This window comes from Lithobates pipiens, unplaced genomic scaffold (genome assembly GCF_037356315.1).
Source record: "Lithobates pipiens isolate NorthernLeopardFrog02 unplaced genomic scaffold, aLitPip1_a1.2 Scaffold_16, whole genome shotgun sequence".
Classification (NCBI taxonomy): Eukaryota; Metazoa; Chordata; class Amphibia; order Anura; family Ranidae; genus Lithobates; species Lithobates pipiens.
In genome coordinates, this window is record NW_027507748.1 from 283,019,828 (window position 1) to 283,040,083 (window position 20,256).

At 41.7% G+C, this 20,256-nt stretch overlaps 1 protein-coding gene across 1 annotated transcript; it reads right to left on the minus strand.

Moving 5' to 3' along the window:
• Nucleotides 1-2,801: 2,801 nt before the first annotated feature.
• Nucleotides 2,802-5,211, minus strand: LOC143984144 (zinc finger MYM-type protein 1-like). The gene is made up of 2 exons (XM_077484456.1): nucleotides 3,535-5,211; nucleotides 2,802-3,488 (listed from the first exon to the last, which is right to left on the minus strand). Exons 1-2 carry the CDS (start codon nucleotides 5,209-5,211, stop codon nucleotides 2,802-2,804), a joined length of 2,364 nt encoding a protein of 787 aa, XP_077340582.1.
• Nucleotides 5,212-20,256: the final 15,045 nt, after the last annotated feature.

A 20,256-nucleotide genomic window follows, 5' to 3' on the forward strand; every position in this document is an offset into this window, starting at 1 on the left:
CCCCCATAGACCCCCACAACCACCGGGCAAGGGCTGTGGGGATGAGGCCCTTGTCCCCATCCACATGGGGACAAGGTGCTTTGGGGGGCTACCCCCAAAGCACCCTCCCAATGTTGAGGGCATGTGGCCTGGTACGGTTCAGGAGGGGGGGGGCGCTCCCTCGTCCCCCCCTCTTTTCCTGCGGCCTGCCAGGTTGCGTGCTCAGATAAAGGGTCTGGTATGGATTTTTTGGGGCAAAATGGATTTTATGGATTTTTGGGGGGAACTCCATGCTTTTTTTTTTTTAATTTGGCATGGAGTTCCCCTTAAAATCCATAACAGACCTGAAGGCTCTGGTATGGATATTTGGGGGGAACCCCACGTCATTTTATTTTTTATTTGATGCGGGGTTCCCCTTAATATCTATACCAGACCTGAAAGGCCTGGTAATGGAATTTGGGGGGGCCCCCACACATTTTTTTTATCAATGACTTTCAATGAATGTGCTCTGTATTACCGGGAGCCAACAATTCCTTATAGCCGCGAGTTCTTTTAAATTACTTTTTTTCCTTCAGAACTGACACTTTGTGCAGGGACAGTTCTAAGCACGGGAAACATGCACCCTTTACAGGCATACTATACACACCTCCTAGGTATGAAATTTAAAGGAATATTACACTTTTATTGTTTCACTTTAAACATTATTAAAATCACTGCTCCCGAAAAAATGGCTGTTTTTAAAACTTTTCGTTGCATTGATACATGTCCGCTGGGGCAGGACCCAGGTCCCCAAACACTTTTTATGACAATAACTTGCATATAAGCCTTTAAAATTAGCTCTTTAGATTTTTCATGTTCAAGTCCCATAGACTTTAATGGTGTTCGGATGTTTGAACAAATTTATTGCCTGTTCGCATGTTCTAATGCGCATACGTGTATACAGGTGAGCATACATCTCTGCACTATGGACTCCAACCAAGGTAAGCCCTTACAGGAATTCCGCAAATAACAGATTCCAAGTTGGGCAAGAACATTTGCAGTTTACCTGCCTGCCTTTCGGGCTGAAAACCTCACCCCAACTCTTTTCAAATTTTACTGGCCATGGTGGCCCTCATCAGAACAAGAGGAATTCACTTGTACCATTACCTCAGCAAACCTACTGTTGCTGTCCCAGGACAAGGAGCAATTGTTGATCCACAAGGAGCAGGTTATCTCCACACTGGTCAACTTAAGGTGGCTCCTAAACCTGGAGAAAGGCCATCTAGTACCAGTCCAGCGCCTGATATACTTGGGGGCCCAGTTCGACACAGTGGAGAGCACCATCTCACTTCCTGTGGAGAATATCCCAGTCATTCAGAAAATAATTTCACAGGCTCTGAACTCCTCATGCCTGAGGGCCTTACAGTGTCTAAGAATTATTGGCACAATGGTCTTTACAACCCCCATGGTAAAGTGGTCTCTGTGGAGGTTACGCCCCTTTCATACGGGGTTCCTTCAGCAGTGGAATTTGGGGGACAATCAGTCCATTCGCATAACATCAGTGATGAACAGCCTCTTTTGGTGGCTTCAGCGCAAGAATCTACTCACTTGCCACTCTATCGCCCCCGTCTCATGGGTCACAGTCATGACCAATGCCAGGGGTGCTGGATGGGGAACACTTTGCAGATCAGAACTTACACAAGGCAAGTGGGATGCTTGTCTTCACAATCCGGGGCTCAAATGTCCTGGAACTTCGGGCAGCCTGGTGTGGTCTTCAATCCTTCTCTCATCTTCTGAAAGGGGAGTCAGTGGTTCTAAGGTAGTCTCTTATGTGAGGGACCAAGGAGGCACTCGGAGCCCCACCCTACTCCAAGAAGTCAAACTCATCATGTCTTGGGCCCAGAAGAATCTGGCCAATATTTCAGCAGTCTTCATTCTATATATATATATATATATATATATATATATATATATATATATATATATGTATATATATATGATGAGGTTATCCCTGTGCTTTCTACTTCTCAAGCCATGCTAACAGTATTGCAATGCTGTGTATAGAATTAGAGCCTTAACTGGCTTAGATTGCTGTCCCTACCTCTTGTGGAGTACTCTGCAGGGGTTATCCCACGAAGTGCACATATACAGTTCTGGGAAATAGTTTGATGTTTTCAAACAATTAATATTAAAAAGTTGAAAATAAAAGACAAGAAGTGACATGTGGGGCCCACAGCAATATCGTGCATTATCAAGTTGCACAAATCCATTAACAAAAAACACTTTTAAGGTTTGGGATGGACTGAGTAATTTATATCACTGGCAATTCAACTCACCTTTAATTTCTTTCATAAACACAAATTACTTTAAGCCTGGGAAGGATGAGCACATGTACTTTATTAGATGGGTAAAGCAGGGGTGTACCTAGAGCGTTTGGCACCCGGGGCGGATCCTACACCTGGCACCCCCCCCCCCCAACTTTTAAATGAAAAAACACCCACAACTTTTTTTCATTTTCTCGAGAATATTTATTGCACAAATTTGTAAACGTTCCATCAACTTAAAAAAAAAAAAAAAACATTGGAAAATAAGTTTATTAAGTTATCTTACTTAAACTTATTTCAATTATTTATAACATTTACTGAACAGATAATACTGCTTATTTTAAGCAAAAAACAGATCCAAACTCCAAAGTGACCGCTCAGTCTATATTGAAAGGAGTCATTCACATCCTCTGCCTTCGAGCCTTCAGTTCTGCAAATTCATTAATGACTGCATCAAAGTTAATCGTCTTTGCATATTTATGTTCAATTGAAAGTATGGCCAGATTTGTCAACCTTGTCTCACTCATGGTAGAGCGGAAGTAGTTTTTTATTAACTTTAAATTTTGAAAAACTTCTTTCACATGAAGCAATGCTCACACAGAGAGTCAAAAAGAATCTAAAACACAGTGACAAGTTAGGCAAAGATTCACAAAAATCCCATTTAATAATGAACTGCAGGAATTGCAAAACCGTCCATTTCTTTGCCTCTTCAATACTGATCTTGGCAGCTTCCAAATGCCTCTGAAGGCGTTCAATCTCCACATAGATGTCTTCATTCGAGAATTCATCAAAAACCTCAGTCAAATTTGGAGTATAATTCTGTAGATCTTTTTCTGTTGCAACAACCAGAGTGTTTGGCTGAATAACAGCAAACATTGAGAGGATATTTTCAATTGCCTTAGTACGAATTTCCAACTCCTGGTGAAACCGATCAAGGCACTCAAACATAGCCCTTTTAATTTCCTCTGGCAATGTGAGACTAGCATCCTTTGCCTTCTCTCCTGGCATTGTTTTCCGGAGCTTTACTCGCCCTCTTCTCTCCATTGAAATGCCCATTTCCTCACACATGGTAGTTGCATAATGAATTGCCTTTTCCACAATTTCATTTCGTTGACCTGCAAGAAATGCTTTTAGAGCTTGTAGCTTCACAATGCACTTTTCCCACTGTTTGCAAATACTTCTGTGTGATATTAACTTCTCCCAGAACTTCACACCAGAAAGAAAGATAACACAAAGAAGTAAAATCGCATACAGCAGGCAGCAACATCTGAGCAGATCCTCTTGTGTCCACATTTTCTTTGGGATCACACAGCTTTTCAAGGGCTGAAGTAAGTTTTTTTAAATTTGCCCTCACTGGCTTCACAGCATCATAATGAGCGCTCCATCTTGTTTGGGAAAGTCTTTTCACTGTCACACCTACATTCTCCATCAGCAATTCCCAACGATGTGTAGAAACTGAAAAGAACAAATACACTTTCTCCAATGTTCCAAAAAAAGTAACACAGGAAGCAACACTTCCAAAAGAGTGCACCCCACAAAGGTTCAGAGAATGGTTTGCACATGGGATAAACAAAGCCTTGGGATTTATCTCTTTTATCTTTGCCTGAACACCACCATGAATCCCTGCCATAGTTGCAGCATTATCATATCCTTGACCATGGCAAAGGCTTATGTCCAGTCCAGCTTCCTCTAGATGTTGCAGGATATTTTCTGTGAGCTCAGCAGCAGTCTTTCCAGCAATAGGAAAGAAGCCCAAGAATGATTCTTTTACTTCAACATTATCACCTTCAATATGAACATATCTGATCACTTCACACATCTGATCAATGTGTGACACATCAGGGGTACTGTCAAAAAAAAGCCCAAAGTACTTTGCTTTCTTGATATCAGCCACTATTTTCTTTTTTACATGATTCCCCAAAAGACAAATAAATTCATTTTGAATTTTTGGCGAGAAATAAGAGGTCATTCTCTTACCAGATTCGGTAGAACGTTTCAGCCTTATGAAATGTTCCTTTAAAACTGGATCATAATTTGAAAGCAATTCTGCCAATTCCAGGAAGTTTCCTTTATTTACTGATGACATGATCTCTCTATGATCACGAAAAGGAAGATTCTGGTGAGCCAAAAACAAGGTTATATCCAAGAGGCGATGCAAAATATCCCTCCATTTCTTTTTCTCATTGTCCACTGTTTGGTGGACATGATCAATGCATTTTTGTAGCCTCAGTCCTGTTCTCAAGGTCTTCCATTTCTCCAAGCATGTAAGATGCTGTTCAGAAGCTTCATGATCAGATACCTTTGGATTCAGCTTCCACCACAACTGAAACCCAGTAACAAAACTGGATGTTACAGTTAGTTTTTCATCAAGCGCAAAAAGTCTGCAGCAAAAACAAAACAAACTTTCTTTTGATGGAGAGTACACCATCCAGGTTCTAAGAATTGTCTCACCATTTGGAAGAGCCTTATAGAAACATGCAGTAGTGAGCTGTCGACTTATCCCTTTCGATTTCTCTCCTCGTCTTTCAATAGCACTGAAAGGCCCATCTCTATTTTGGAAAGGTTCACTTCCCCTCTTAATAAGGTCCACTCTTAACTCATCTAGAACTGGCCAAGCAGCAACATCAGAATAAACTGATAGTTTATCAGTCTGCTCTGCTTCTTCATCAGAGTCTTGCTGGGGGAGGCTTCTTCTGGCATCTCCTTCCGCGACATCACTCTCACTGCTTGAAGATAAGTCGATCTTCTCCAATTCTTGCCTTTTTATATATGAATGTTCTGGAGAAGATACTTCTGGTATTTCTCTCTTGAATTCAAAAGTCTGAATGCCTTCAGCAATTTCTCCTACTGCAGTAGATGTTGAAGGTGTGACATATTTTAAAATGGATCCAGACATTGCCTCAGCTGACTGTTCTTTTGCCTTCTTCATCTTTCGTTGCTGAAACCCACTAGGTCGATTTCGATTTATATTGGTGTTTTCTGAAAAATATACTTTGATTGTAAGCACAAATACATGTCTCTAAAAAGTCCAGTGCTTCTTCTTCCAAATCTCAATATGTGCAGTTGTGCACCAGCAAACTGTGCATGGTGGACTAGAAAACAACTCCTTCTCTTAATACAAAACCCATGCACTTTTGGTGCTTATACTCAAATTGTGCACTCTCCAGACCTCCATAACCCTCTTAACTTAATAAGTGGGTCCACAGTAGCTTAAATTTACAATATCCTTCTAAGTGAATTGATACCAAAAAAATTACTTAGAACCCCCAAACATTATATATAGATATATATATATATATATTTTAGCAAATGACAGTCATTGCAATATTTTATGCCACTCAATATTTGCGCAGCGGTCTTTCAAATGCAAATTTTGTGTAAAAAAAAAAAAAAAAAATGCACTTCAAGGAATAAAAAAAAACGAAACAATAAAGTTAGCCCAATTGTTTTGAATAATGTGAAAGATAATGTTATGCCGAGTAAATGGATACCAAACATGTCACACTTTAAAATTGCGTAAACTCATGGAATGGCGACAAATGACGGTACTTAAAAATCTCCATAGGCAACGTTTTAAAAATTTTAAAGTGTTGTCTTTCCTTTAAGACAAAGTTGGAAAAGTGGGTGGAACTCCACTTTAAGTTTGTATAGGATCAGAAACTTCCAGCACAGTAGAATGCTGTAGAGCAGGGGGTCTCTAAACTTTCTTAGAAAAGGAAGGGTTCACTATCCTTCAGACTTTAGGGGCTGTGGCCAGTGGTGTTAGAAAATGCCCCTGCATCAGTGGGAGTAAACAGTGCCTCAGGCTTGGTGGTCACTGGGAGTAAAAAAAAAATACGTAGCACCTATGGTTAGTAGGAAAATAAATAGTGCCCCATCAATGGTATTAGTGGGGAGAAAAGTGTCCCATCATTGGTGTCCGTGGAAAGAATAGTTCCTAACATTGGTGTTAGTGGGAGGAATAGTGTCCCATAACTGGTGTCAGTGGGAAGAATAATGCCCCATAAGTAGTATAAGTGGGAAGAATAGTGCCTCGTTGTTGATGTGAGTGGAAGAAATGGCACCAAACGTTGTGTCAGTGGGAGGAATAGTGCACCATAATTGATGTCAGTGGGAGGAATAGCGCCCATCATTGGTATTAGTGGTAGGAATGCCCCATCGTTAATGTCAGTGGGAAGAAATGTGCCCCATTATTTATGTCAATGGGAGGAATCATGCCCTATTGTTGGTGTCAAAGGAAGGAATGGTGACTCATTGTTGGCGTCAGTGAGAGGAATAGTGTCCCAAGAGCCGGATAAAGATTTTTTTTCCCACAAAATTGTCATTGTAATAGGTCATTCCTCTCACATGGCATGTGTATACTACAAATGACACCCCAAAATAAATTCTGCTACACCTCCTGAGTTTTACAATACCACATGTGTGGGACTTTTTCACAGCCTGGCCACATAGAGAGGCCCAACACGCAGGGAGCACTGTCACGTGTTCTAGGAGCATAAATTACACATCTAAATAGTTGACTAACTATTACACTTTTGAAAGCCCTGGAGCACCAGGACAATGACACGTGACAACGATGTGGCACTGATACGTGGCACTGATGGCACATGACACTGATGACAGATGCCACTAATAACAGATGGCACTTATACTTGGCACTGATGACACGTGGCACTAATACGTGGCGCTGATGACAGATGGCACTAATACGTGGCACCGATGACATGTGACACTGATGACAGATGGCACTGATACGTGGCATTGATGACACTGACAGGTGGCATTGATGACAAATGGCACTGATGACACGTGACACTGATATGGCACTGATGACAGATGGCACTAATATGGGGCACTGATGACAGATGGCACTAATATGTGGTACAGATGACACTGATGACAGATGGCACTGATACGTGGCATTGATGACACGTGGCGCTGATAACAGATGGCACGTGACACTGATACGTGGCACTGATGACAGATGGCACTAATATGTGGCACTGATGACACGTGACACTGATATGACACTGATGACAGATGGCACTAATACAGGGCACTGATGACACGTGACACTGATATGGCACTGATGACAGATGGCCTTAATACGGGGCACTGATGACAGATGGCAATAATACGGGGCACTGATGACAGATGGCACTTATACATGTACGTTATACGTATACCTCTTGCAATAAAACATATTTTTAGCAATGCATTGTGCGTGATTTATATTTTCATTCGAGCCAGCCTAGTGCAATTTGACTTTAAGACTAGACTGGCAATGGCTGCTCAGTATTCACAGCAGGGAGAATTTTATGAGAAAAGTGTCTTTTGAGGGACTGTCCCTCCAAAGACACTTTTCTCATAAAATTTTCCCTACTATGAATACTGAGCAGCCATTGCCAGTATTGGTCCTCAGGGACAAACAGTTTGAGCATATGGAAATGGCTGATTAAATAATTAAAAATGAGCCTGTACTTTACAGCCATTTTACAGTGTAAAGGACATTTCTGGATCATGGATGTTCAGTATAGCAGTCCCCTCCCCTATCTCTTCAGTGTTGTAAGTTGTAACACCTCAACTTACTCACTGTGTGCACTGTGCAGGAGATGCCAGATGCTGCCGATGCTGAGTCAGTGAGCCTGATCCTTGGCTGCCGCTGCTCGTCTAAGTAGCTGAGTGACTGAATCGCCGCCTTACTGCTCCTACATGCGGAGTGACAGGAAGGAATCACTCCGCGGCGCCGGGGGGGCGGCACTACAGAAGACGCACGCACTGTGACTGGCTGGCCGTGACCGCACGCATTGTGACTGGATGGCCGATCAGCGGCCATGCCCGTAGCACTGCCACCCCTATAATCGTGGAGGGGGGTGCCGGCCTGACACCCCCCAAGTGTTCGGCACCCGGGGCGGCCCGCACCCCCCACCCCCTACTTAGTATGCCTCGGGGGTAAAGAAAAATTATATAACCTTACAGGATGTGATTATAGGAAACAGAATGTGCACTTTTAACGAATTAACACAAAAATGGGGAAACAAACCATTAGATAGATGGAGATATGCACAAATACAACACTTTATGCAGACACTGCCCCAGCCACTGCGAGGAAAAGGTAATATGAGGCCTATGGAGAGGTTACTCTCCTCCTCGCGGTGCCTCGGACAGTATGTCTAAAATATATAAAATATTAGGAGAGAAAATAGAACCCAAATACCCACCTACTTGAGGAAATGGGAGGAAGAAATAGGAGATTTACAGGATGAGGAACATAGAGGTAGGATTTTAAGAGCAGTGTGTACTACCTCCAGAGACGTTAGGACAACAGAAATGTGTTATAAAACTGATTGCGAGATGGTATGTATTTAAATGAAAAAATGTGTATCTGTCACAGGGTGGTGTCTGTGGATACACTAGAAAAATTAAACAGAATGCCACGTCCTGGTTATCACTTTGTAAATATAGACATTAACAGGGAATGGGGGATTGGGGAGAAAAATAAAAAATTAATAAAAGAACCTCAAAAGAAAATTTGTGGGTTCAGTTGGACTTTTTAGGCATAGAAAAAGTTGTCAACACAACCAATATATTCAAGAGGAATTTTTTCCTATTTATTATTAAGACAAAAATATAAACAAAAAATACAAATTATTTTTACAAACACAAAAAAATTATTTCCTCCTTATAACTACACATTTGAGACCTAATTGACATCCTATCGAAGGTAGTAAAGTCCACTCAAAATTTCCAAAGAGGAAAAAACAAAATACATATCTATATAAATATAGAATCGAGGATATCAACCATACAGTCGACAATTACATATATTCAGGTGCTCTACATGTTTGGCGTCTATTTGATGACGCTTCTTCAGGAGCTGATAAAAGTGTTCTATATTGTAAAGGAGAAAGAATAAATAAATAAAAAAATAAAAAGAAATCATATATATATATATAATGCTAAAAACACATAAAACATGAACATAAACATAAATTATATATATCCAAATAAACACAGCATATTTCATTATGCCACCTGTCAAAAATGCTAAGGTGTTTCCTGGGATTAGGGAAGGGGAGAAAAAAAAAAAGGGAGAAAGGAAAAAGGAAAAAGGCACAGTGTGGGGGCGGATACAACATTCTTATTTTTTATCTTCTAGTATTAAGCCATAAATACTTACATTCCTTCATAAAATGTGTCCCAGATAGGGAACCACCGTCACCGAGGAAGGCAGAAGAGTTGACACGGTTTTCAAACACCCATTTTTCCAAAAAGGAAAAAAAAGGGGGGGGGGGGAAGAGTAGAAGTTGGACAATAAATGCAAATATGGGTTTAAAGTTGGTGGGATCACTTCAACAATGTGTTAAGCCCATAGGGCTTCGGACGTTTGGTTTTAGTAGAGTTCTTAATTTGTGGGTGGCCAGGAGGTAAATGGTGATAGGTACTCTGGGTATCCCCTGAGCTGTATGAAAAAGCATAATTAAAGGGGTGTTTTAGAATTTGGTACAATAAAGTGTCCAGACATAAAATGTGTCCCTTAAGGTGAGACAGATTAGAACCCGTTGGTCAAGTGAAACACCAATTGTTTAAGCAACACCAAAGGAGATGAGAAAAAGAGCCAGCGGAAAATATTATACAGTAGAAACTAAAAGTAAAATATTGCCAGTGCTTTAGGAGAAACCCGCCGTGATAGTTTGGAGGGGATAAAAGGTACATCCAGTAAGAGTAAAGAGAGCAAAGGGAACATACATTTATACAGACTAATTACCTTTAAGTGCAGTGATCCCCTCCAAAAGGTATAGCGAACCAAGTTCCCGCTGGGTAAAGGGGGAAGGCAGAGGGGGAACCAAGCAGGCAGACTATTCAGCCCGTTCACCCCTGTGGAATTTGTTATTTGTAAAAAAATATGGCCGCTGTTCATGGACACCAGCCATGTGTGTCCTTTTATGTGAGTCAGTCCCGGTAGTTGCGTCACTCCGCGATGAGCGGAAGTGACGTTCAACTACCCGACCAGCGTCTCCTACGATGCGTCCGGCCGGCCAAGATGGCGCATGTGTTCGACCGTAGACCAGACAAACGTCCGGCCAGAGACGCTGGTCGGGTAGGAGACGCTGGTCTGGTAGTTGAACGTCACTTCCGCTCATCGCGGAGTGACGCAACTACCGGGATGGACTCACATAAAAGGACACACATGGCTGGTGTCCATGAACAGCGGCCATATTTTTTTACAAATCAAATAGAAGCGAAACATGTAGAGCACCTGAATATATGTAATTGTCGACTGTATGGAAATTTTGAGATGGTATGTAGTCCCACAAAGAGCACAGAAGTTTAGTGTAGGGACCCCATCAATGTGCTGGAGGGGTTGGGATGCCTTGCGAACTTATGAACATCTATGGTGGGGATGTGCTAAGATTCAACCATATTGGGAAAAAATTATAGATAATATTTATCAAATAACAGGGGAGGAAGTCAGGAAGGAGCTGTGGACATGTTTGTTCCATGACATGGGTAAAACATTAGCCAAATATAAGAATACCTTGATACCTTATTTATTGACCACAGCCAAAAGCCTGATTCCAAAAGTATGGAGAACTCCTGATCCCCCCTCAATGAAAGATTGGATAGTAAAGATAGACTGGTTGAGATCAATGGAAGAAACAATACGTAGAAGTGAAGACTCCATGGAAGCATACAATAATATTTGGGGGAGGTGGATGGAGTGTAAAAAAATAGCAGAACATCTGATAATGATGGAGAGGTAGGATGAGGATAATGTTGCTGAGGTTGAAGTATGGGGGGTGCAGGGGGGGAGAGAGAGAGAGGGAGGGGGGATAATTATTTTTGTGCCTTTTCCCTTTTTCTTTTTTTTTCTATTTTTTCTTTTCAGGATTTGAAGAGGAGATATGGTGCTCCAGTGTAGAATAAATAAATGGAAAATGTAAGGTGGAATCACCAACTCTCATAAAAATGTAATATTTTTTTATTTGATAATGCTGTAAACCCTGAATAATCTATATGAATAAAAAGAGAATATATACGAAAAAAGAGAATATATACGAAAAAAGAAGTGACGTGATTCTAAAATGTTTTACATAGGCATACAAAACAGACGAATGTGGTTATCATTACAAAAAAAAAAAAGCTTTAGGGAAGTTTGATAATGATCCAGTGGTACATTTTTCGACTACTTGTCAATGTGAGTACATTTTAAAATAATAATAAAAAAAATTATATTTACAGATGTGGCAAGGGAGTGACTTCAATAAAGACACAAAAAAAATATGCTAATAGTAATTAGGATTCCCGTCTTATTGTGCATGTGTATGTCAGAGTTTTTGCAAGCGTTGCACAAGTAAAATGTCTTTTCCAACAAACAGCGATGTCAGAAAGTCATGTCTTAGTGCTATTAAATACAAGTGCACAATAGAATAGATTCTCATAACCTGCCATTGCCTTTCAGCTGTTAGCCACCACCATAAAATCCCCCTTCCTTTCCTATATACTGCAAAATTTCATACACTTGTACACATCTCAGCAGACATTCTTGAGCCTTAAAACTATGCGGAGATCTGCTTAATATCAAGCCATCATGACTTTCAATCCTTAAGGAATCCCTGAACCGAAGGACTCCACCCTAGGAAGCTGTGGGGCGCAGGCAAGGAGAATCCATGTAGCAATAGCTTTCCATGTATGGGAACAGCCGCATCTGTGAAAGCGTAATGTTCCACATATCAGCTCCTGCTCAGACGCACACAGGAAAGCTCTGGCAATCTACAGGTCATTTTATTTATTTAGATACTGTGTGAGCTTTACACAGAGTTGTATTCCCCGAAGCAGCTGTATTAACCCGATTCGCTGTGATATGTCTTTTAAACGCTACTTGTTTTCATTAAAATTTTTCTATGTGTTTAACGTTCAGAATCCTTGCATACAAGTACAAGAGAATTAAAGGACAAATCACATCACAAAGATAATTTACAACTTGCTAAGGACTTCAGAAATGTAAAATTAAATGTTAAATGTGGCTTTCAAACAGGCAGCTACCATTGTTTGCACTATATTCAGAAAAATGTGAACGGTCTAAGATAGGGGCTTATAAAGATTTCATTCAGTTATATTTAAAACCCAACTCAAGGATCAGTAAAAGGCCTCCCTTGCAGTGGGGCTGTGCCTGCACTGCAGGGGTTAACTGTTCATTTATGATGAAAAAAAAAAATCTGCGCTATTCTGTTAGAAATTACCAAGCTGCAACTCCAAAATGTTATACAACATTAAACAAAATTAAAACCAAAGAGAGCTGCACTAAATGATTGACTTATAAGGTGATAATCCAAATAATCACTATTGAAAACTCCAGTGTATCGCAACAAGTGAGACTGTGAAATCAAAAGAAAAAAATCAACACTCATCCAATATGCGTGCACTCCACAATATATAGAAAAATATGTGCAAAAAATAAGTGCCTGTGAAACACTATAAAGTACTCAAAAATTAATTAATGACTGAATATGGTGGTGAATAAAAACCACATAGATAATTCACGCATACACTGGTATCTGCATGATCAAACTACAAATAAAAACATACATAACATTTAAGTGACTTGAATCCAATACAGTGATGATAACCCGAAACAGGGTTAATAGACAAGTGATTAAATTAGAAAAATTGAATTAAGACAAGAAAGTCCATATAAATAGTGAAAAGTGATTTCTTCCAGAGTGATGAAATTAAAAGTAGTGCGACAAAAGTCAAAAGTGCCTCCACCACAGCAAACACAGTCGCTTACCAGATAGTAGTGGTCCCTTATTACAGGGAACCACAGGATGCAGACGGCTATGACCCCAGCCCGGGATCTTTAAGAAATGCACTGGAGTGCAAAGGACTCCTCAAAGCTCAATGGTGATGGTCCTCTCGCCAGTCAAATCAAGTGCAGCAACAGCATCCTCATGAAATGATAAAGGCTCGCAATAGTGTAAAAACCTTTGGCGTTTATTAAATTAGAATAAGAAACAAATGCGCACTTACATTTAAATGAATGGAATTCAGCATAAAAGAAATCGAGCCGGTTGGCCTCGAAAAAGCCTGATACTTTCGGGACTACAGCGTATAGCGGTGACGTCAGTGCGTCGCTCCTCCTCCCTACATGTTTCATCACAAGCAGGATGTCATCACGAGGGAAACACTGACGGCGTCCTGACGCACCGCTTATATAACAATTAGCTAACCAAGCCTCGGTCTGATTCCTGGCAAAGGAGCCCAGAAGCGCCATCTTGGTTGAGGAAAAACCCGTTAGGGCAGGATGTCATCACGAGGGAAACACTGACGGCATCCTGACGCACCACTTATATAACAATTAGCTAACCAAGCCTCGGTCTGATTCCTGGGAAAGGAGCCCAGAAGCACCATCTTGGTTGAGGAAAACCCCGTTAGGCCGCGTACACACGGGCGGATTGTCTGCCCAACTTAGTCCGCTGAACCGTGTTTCAGCGGACAATCCGCTCGTGTGTGGGCTTCAGCGGACTTTTTCAGCGGACAGTCTGACGGACAAAGTCTTTTGGAATTTCCGTAATTTTGTCCGTCCAAACTTGGTTTCAGCGGACAGTCCGCTCGTGTGTAGGCAAGTTGGACGGACTAAGTATGGCGCATGCTCAGAAAGGATTTACACGGCCGAAGGTTGCATTGCAGTGTATTGGACGTCGTTTTTCTAGTCCCGTCGTACATGCTGTACACGTCATCACGCAAGCTTTCAGCGGACTGTCTGTTCATCGTGTGTGTTCAAGTCCGTTCATTCAAATGTTGAACGGACTGTCTGTCGGATTGTATGACGAACTTAGTTGGGCAGACAATCCGCCCGTGTGTACGCGGCCTTAGAAGGCACATCAAAAGCCAACACATTAGAAAGTTAAACATAACGAGCTATAAACCAACTAACATATTTAAAAACATGATAGAGATGTCTCTTATTGCGGGCCCACTTAATAGTTTCATAGTTTGTAAGGTTGAATAAAGACACTAGTCCATCCAGTTCAACCTGAGTGTCTACAATTGTCCCTGTACATTGCACACTCACATTGGTCCCTACCCTCAAGGAGCCCACAATCCAAGGTCCCCATTTATATACTAGGGCCAATTTTTGGAGAGAAGACAATTAACCTACCTGCATGTCTTTGGACTGTGGGAGGAAACCTGAGTACCCGGATGAAACCCACGCAAGCACTGGGGAGAACATGCAAACTCCAGGCAGGTAGTGTCATGGTTGGGATTCAAACCAGTGACCCTTCTTACTGCTAGGTGAGAGTGCTAACCACCACTGTGTCGCCCTAAATAGCTTAAATGGCATCTATCATAATTTGATTACACACTTGCAAAATGAAGGGCTTAATGAAAGGCGATGCGTCATATGACACAAACAGCTCTGTACCGCACAGCTGATCAAAAATCACCTCAAAAGGACAAGACTGCCAGAACAGTACTTAGATGAAAAAAAAAGGCTGTCCAAATCGTAACGTCAAAAATGAACAATGTAAAAATTTAAAATATAAACGGTTATGAATAGAATTTTGCCGGCAGCACCATTCCACCTACAAACAATAGTTAGCCCTTGTACACACGGTCGGAAGAATCCGTCGGAATGTGTCCTATCGGACTGTGTTGTCGGATAATCCGACTGTGTGTGGTATGCATCGGACTGATTCCGTCGGAATATCCGTCGGACCCAATTTTCCAACATGTTGGAAATATTTTCCGACCAACTGGTCCGATCGGACATACTCCGATCATGTGTAGAGAATTCAGATCGGACCAAGTGCCACGCATGCTCAGATCAAATTCCTAGATCAAAGCTATTGGCTACTAGCCTGAACGTAGTCCCATCGCAACGAAATAACGTCATCACATTCTAAATGATCGGATTTTCCGACAACTTGGTCCGACCGTGTGTATGCAACAGTTTCGGACACAATCCATCGGACACAATCCGTCGGACAAAATCTGACGGATTTGGTTGGCAGAATGGCCGACCGTGTGTACAGGGGCTAAGGGTAAATGGAGGGCTAATATTAGTCAAGGGGACTATCTACAGAAATATTGTAAGCATGCAGAATAAATCCCAAATAGTTTACAGATAGAAGGCGAATCAATTGCCTCCCTACTAAAACAGCGCTCCACAGCTACCCAGGAACCAAACCGGACTTAACCATTAAAAACAGCTAAAAAAAACAAAACATTCAGAAAATTAAAAAAACACACATATTATATGAAAAAACAAATATTAATATAATAACACACAATGGAGGAAAAATAGGGGGATTTTTAAACGGAAATTGTCACTAGGAATTATCAATGAAAGAATTGACATCAACATCTATGTTCAAGCCAAAAGGGGTGTAGCTTTTTATTTTATGTACCCAAGACAGCTCTAATCTGGAGATACTCCTGACTAGACAGCTACCCCTCCTTTGGGGTTTGTATTTGTCAATGCCTATAAAAATTGTATTAGATAGATCTTTGTTATGCACGGTAAGATAGTGCTTTGACACAGAATGTTTTGTAAAGCCCTTGTGTATGTTGTTTATAAGTTTATATTGTTTATATGTTTATATGTTTACAAACATTTAAATGAACACTGGAGTTTTCAGTAGTGATTATTTGGATTATCACCTTATAAGTCAATCATTTAGCGCAGCTCTCTTTGGTTTTTATTTTTTTTTAACTGTTTTTCCATTTATGTCTAGGGTATGGTCAAATTAACCAGGCAAATGGGCGTACCTGTCCCTTTAAATTTGCCGCTATGCCATCGCCTGTGTGCCGTCTGGGACCTCCTTGAGTCGGGTCGCGGGTCCCGCGGACTCGATGTCCAGGGGGATACCCGTGATCGTCTCACGGAGAAAAAGAACAGGGAGATTCTAATGTAAACAATGTCCCCATTCTGCCCAGTGACAGTGTCACTGATCATAGCTCCCTGCGATCGGGAGCTATGATCAATGATGTGTCACAGCTAGTCCATCCCCCCTACAGTTAGAACGCATCCCTAGGACAAGCTTAACCCCTACAATGCCACCTAGTGTTAACCCCCTTCACTGCCAGTCACATTTACACAGTAATCAAGGCAATTTTAATTGCATTGATCGCTGTATAAATGTGAATGGTCCCAAAATTGCGCCAAAATTGTCCGTGTCCGCCATAATGACGAAGTCACGATAAAAATCACTGATTGCTGCTATTACTAGTAAAAAAAAAAAATATATTAATAAAAATGCTATAAAAAACGATCTCCTATTTTGTAGACGCTATAGCTTTTGCGCAAACCAATCAATAAAAGCTTTTTTTAACAAAAATATGTAGAAGAATACGTATCAGCCTAAATGGAGGAAAATATTTTTTTATATATATTTTTGGGGGATATTTATTATAGCAAAAAAGAATGTGTGTTTTTTTTTAAATTGTCGCTATTTTTTGGTTTATAGCACAAAAAATAAAAACCACAGAAGTGATCAAATATCAACAAAAGAAACCTCTATTTTTGGGGAAAAAAACATCAATTTTGTTTGGGAGCCATGTCGCATGACCACGCAATTGTCAATTAAAGCGACGCAGTGCCGAATCGCAAAAAGTGCTCTGGTCTTTGGCCAGAAAAATGGGCCGGGGCTTAAGTGGTTAAAGCACCATTACTTACTTGACCCTCCACTCCCCAGGCCAAGGCCACTCAGGAGCAGAGGACTGGGTAAGTAAAAATACTTTACCCAGGCCTAAATGAGCAGTTAACCCTTAGGGCTTATTTACACTTGCTTCGACTTCAACGCACAATAAAGCACCTGCCGCTTCAGCGGGCTTTTTGATCTGTTTCTGATGCTTCTGTAACGCTTTGGTGGTGCTTTGATGAGGTTTCAGTCGTGCTTTAATTATGCTTTGGTTGTGATTTGATAATGCTTCAGTGGTGCTTTTTTGAAGCTTTAATGAAGCTTGGCAGATGCCCTGTATGTCTGTGCTGATATCTCATACCTGCAATACCCCCAAAACAAAGCAAAGCTAAATCTGAATTAAAGCCTTTTAAGAGCTGCAGGTGCTTCAAGTGAGCATTGTCATAGACTTCTGTGGAGGCTTTTAAGACAATTTGAAGCACCACTAAAGTGACATGGGGTATCATTTGAAGCCAAAGAAAAGCAAGCACAAGGTGTAAACAGGACTGTATGCTTACCATTGTATTTAGTGACAGAGGCTTTGACTGGCATTCAGAGATTATTCATATACTGTTACAGTGTCAGGTGACACCAACAGAATGTAGGCAGTACAGGTATGCTATGAACACCTGTTCCTCTGTTCCATCTTACTGACTGTAAGTTATGTCTCTTGTGCTGCTGATTTTGCTGATTTTATTTTGGTCACAGTTAAATAGCGCTAAATAGTGCTATGGCTTGATGTGGCCTGCGGCAGCTCCTTAGTTCTAATAACCCCAGCCGTTCTAAAAGAATATGGCAGCAGAGGTGGGGAGGGCATGGACAGATGATGATTTCACATAAGAGAAGAGGCATCAGCAAAGTGACACATCCTACTGACTATAAGTTATGTCTCTTTGCTGATTTTTCTTTTTTTATGGGGTCCCATAGCAAATGTCCGCACCCCACAAACAACCAGACTTGTGTGGGTGGAGGCATTTGCTATGGTACCCTGGCAAAATTAGTTACACCCTTAAATAACGGTGTAAAGAAATGACTTTTTATTAAAGTAGCGCTAATGCCTAATTGCAGCCAAAAAAAAATAAACCAGCACAAGAAACATAACTTACAGTCAGTAGGATGTGTCCCTTGTGCTGATGACTCTTCTCATAAGTGAAATCATCCTCTGTCCATGCCCTCCCCATCTCTGCTGCCATATTCTTCCAGTGAGGCTGGGGTTAATAGAACTAAGGAGCTGTCACAGGCTCACATCAATAGAGCCCAACTATACCCACTCTTTCCACCAAGCTCCTCCATTCATAGAAGCCACACTACAGCTTCTATTAATGGAAATCAATCTATGAATGGAGCAGTGGCAGCGCGTCCATAAGGGCGCATGAGTGCCGCTCCCTCTCTCCAGCCATCCCTCTGTGACCAATGGATAGATTCCTGCATTGCATGAATCTATCCATGGCCGCCGTTGCCACCCTCTATTCAGGCGCTCTGCCCCTTTTCGGGTGCTGGGCGCCTCAATTACTGTGGTGGGGGGTATTTTTTGGAGCACCTGATTAGAGCCATAGGCTCTAATAGGTGTCAAAAAAAGCGACATGCTTGGCGCTCACAGTTCACCCAGGTGTGTTAGAACAGCAAATGAATATTCTCTGTCGTAATACTGAACCACCTCTCCGCCAATCAGGTGCTCGAGTCTGCTACCCATCACCTGATTGGCTGAAACTGACAGGCTCTGTGACTGGACATCTGACGGGAGGAGAGGATGGGAAGAGACACATGAAGACACTGCCATCACCCGTTGCCTCACTGAGACAGAGTAAGTGCCGGCAGACCGAGCAGGCGGGGGGGGGGGTCACATGAAGCATAATGGAGAAGCTGGGACACTGCCTGCTGTCAGTCACAAAAGGAGCAAACCTGATGGGGAACTAGTGTCTCTGAATCCCCATTAAGTTCTGCCCAATCCAGCTTCAAAATTCTCGGCTGCTGAGCTGTGTGACAGCTACAGTGACAGGCAGAAACTCAGCTGCACTGAGGATGGAGTTTTTGCAGCAGGTCATGAATCTGTTGCCTGCATGGAATTTTGTGTGGAAAAGCACATTGGAATTTTAAAGTGCTGTATACACTCATTACAAATTCCCCTGATTGTATTGCTACTCATAGCCAACTAACCAATATACCTGATCTTGGACCTCTTTTTAAGAAACAGCCTCACAGAGCCTTTCCTGAAACAGCATGACAACATATACATATAGGTAGGCTCCGCCCCCTGCCCTATTCGAGGACCGGTTATACTATATAAGTAAGTCTCCTCCCTGCAGGCAGCATTCTCTTTTTTCCTCTCACTGCTACAGCCGGTTATAGTGCTGCTGAAAGCAGGATTTTTATTTTCCCTTACCTTGCTGGATTCATCTGGCTAGGCCGCACAGGTTCAAGCCTCTCCTGTGAAGAATCTCCCCGCTGTACAGGGTGTAAATCTCCTATATGTGAAAGACCTCCCCCCTCAGGATCCAAAATGAGAAGGGTGATGGCATCTGGTCTCTAGGGATTGCTCCTTCATCATGACTCCATGGATAGACATTCAATGGACTTCCCGTTTGGCCACGAAGCATGCAGGTGGTAAAAGCACCACATGGTGCACAAATCCACAGCATTCAGTTACTGCTGCAAGTATGTTGTTAACTTGCATCACTGAAAGCATATGCCACACATGTGACTTTTTCTAGCTTATCCATAGTTTCAGTCTGTTTACTATTGCCTCACAAGTTGTGGTTTGTGTCTGCAGTACTGCTAATGCTGATAGCAGGTGTGCTGTGCTGTTATTTGTGGTACACCACAGAGGGATATGGGGTTTGCTGCTTTTAATGGTTACTACTGATGTTTTTTTTAACAAATACTCACAGGCATGGCTCCAGTCTTTCAGCTCATCCCTGGCCAGTAGCAATCAGCCTTCCTAGAGACCATCATAAAGGTGAGGGCAGGTTGGTATATTCTATATCCTAAAAGAGTGCACTGCATATGACATTGTTGCAAGTAATCTCTCCAGACATCAGTAAGGCTTCCACAAATCGTCAAAATAGTCCCTGCACTACTTTGATCCCACTTTGATGCAACTCGGGCCATGAACCTCAAGAATACACAGGCATTGCTTCAAGTCTCATAAAAGTTGTAGCAAATTAACATGACTTTTAGGTTGCAATAGTGGAATAGGTTTAGGTTGACTTTTAGGTTGCAATAGTGGAAACCTAGGCTAATTTTGTAGATTGTCTTTAGACCTAGCAGGTGTGTGTGTGTGTGTGTGTGTG

Excerpts from the sequence above, each read along its gene's own strand:
- LOC143984144 (XM_077484456.1), bottom strand. The coding sequence starts at position 5,211 with ATGAAGAAGGCAAAAGAACAGTCAGCTGAGGCAATGTCTGGATCCATT. Across the intron at positions 3,489-3,534 it reads CTCAGATGTTGCTGCCTGCT|TTCTGGGAGAAGTTAATATC; the intron begins GTATGCGATTTT and ends TCTGGTGTGAAG.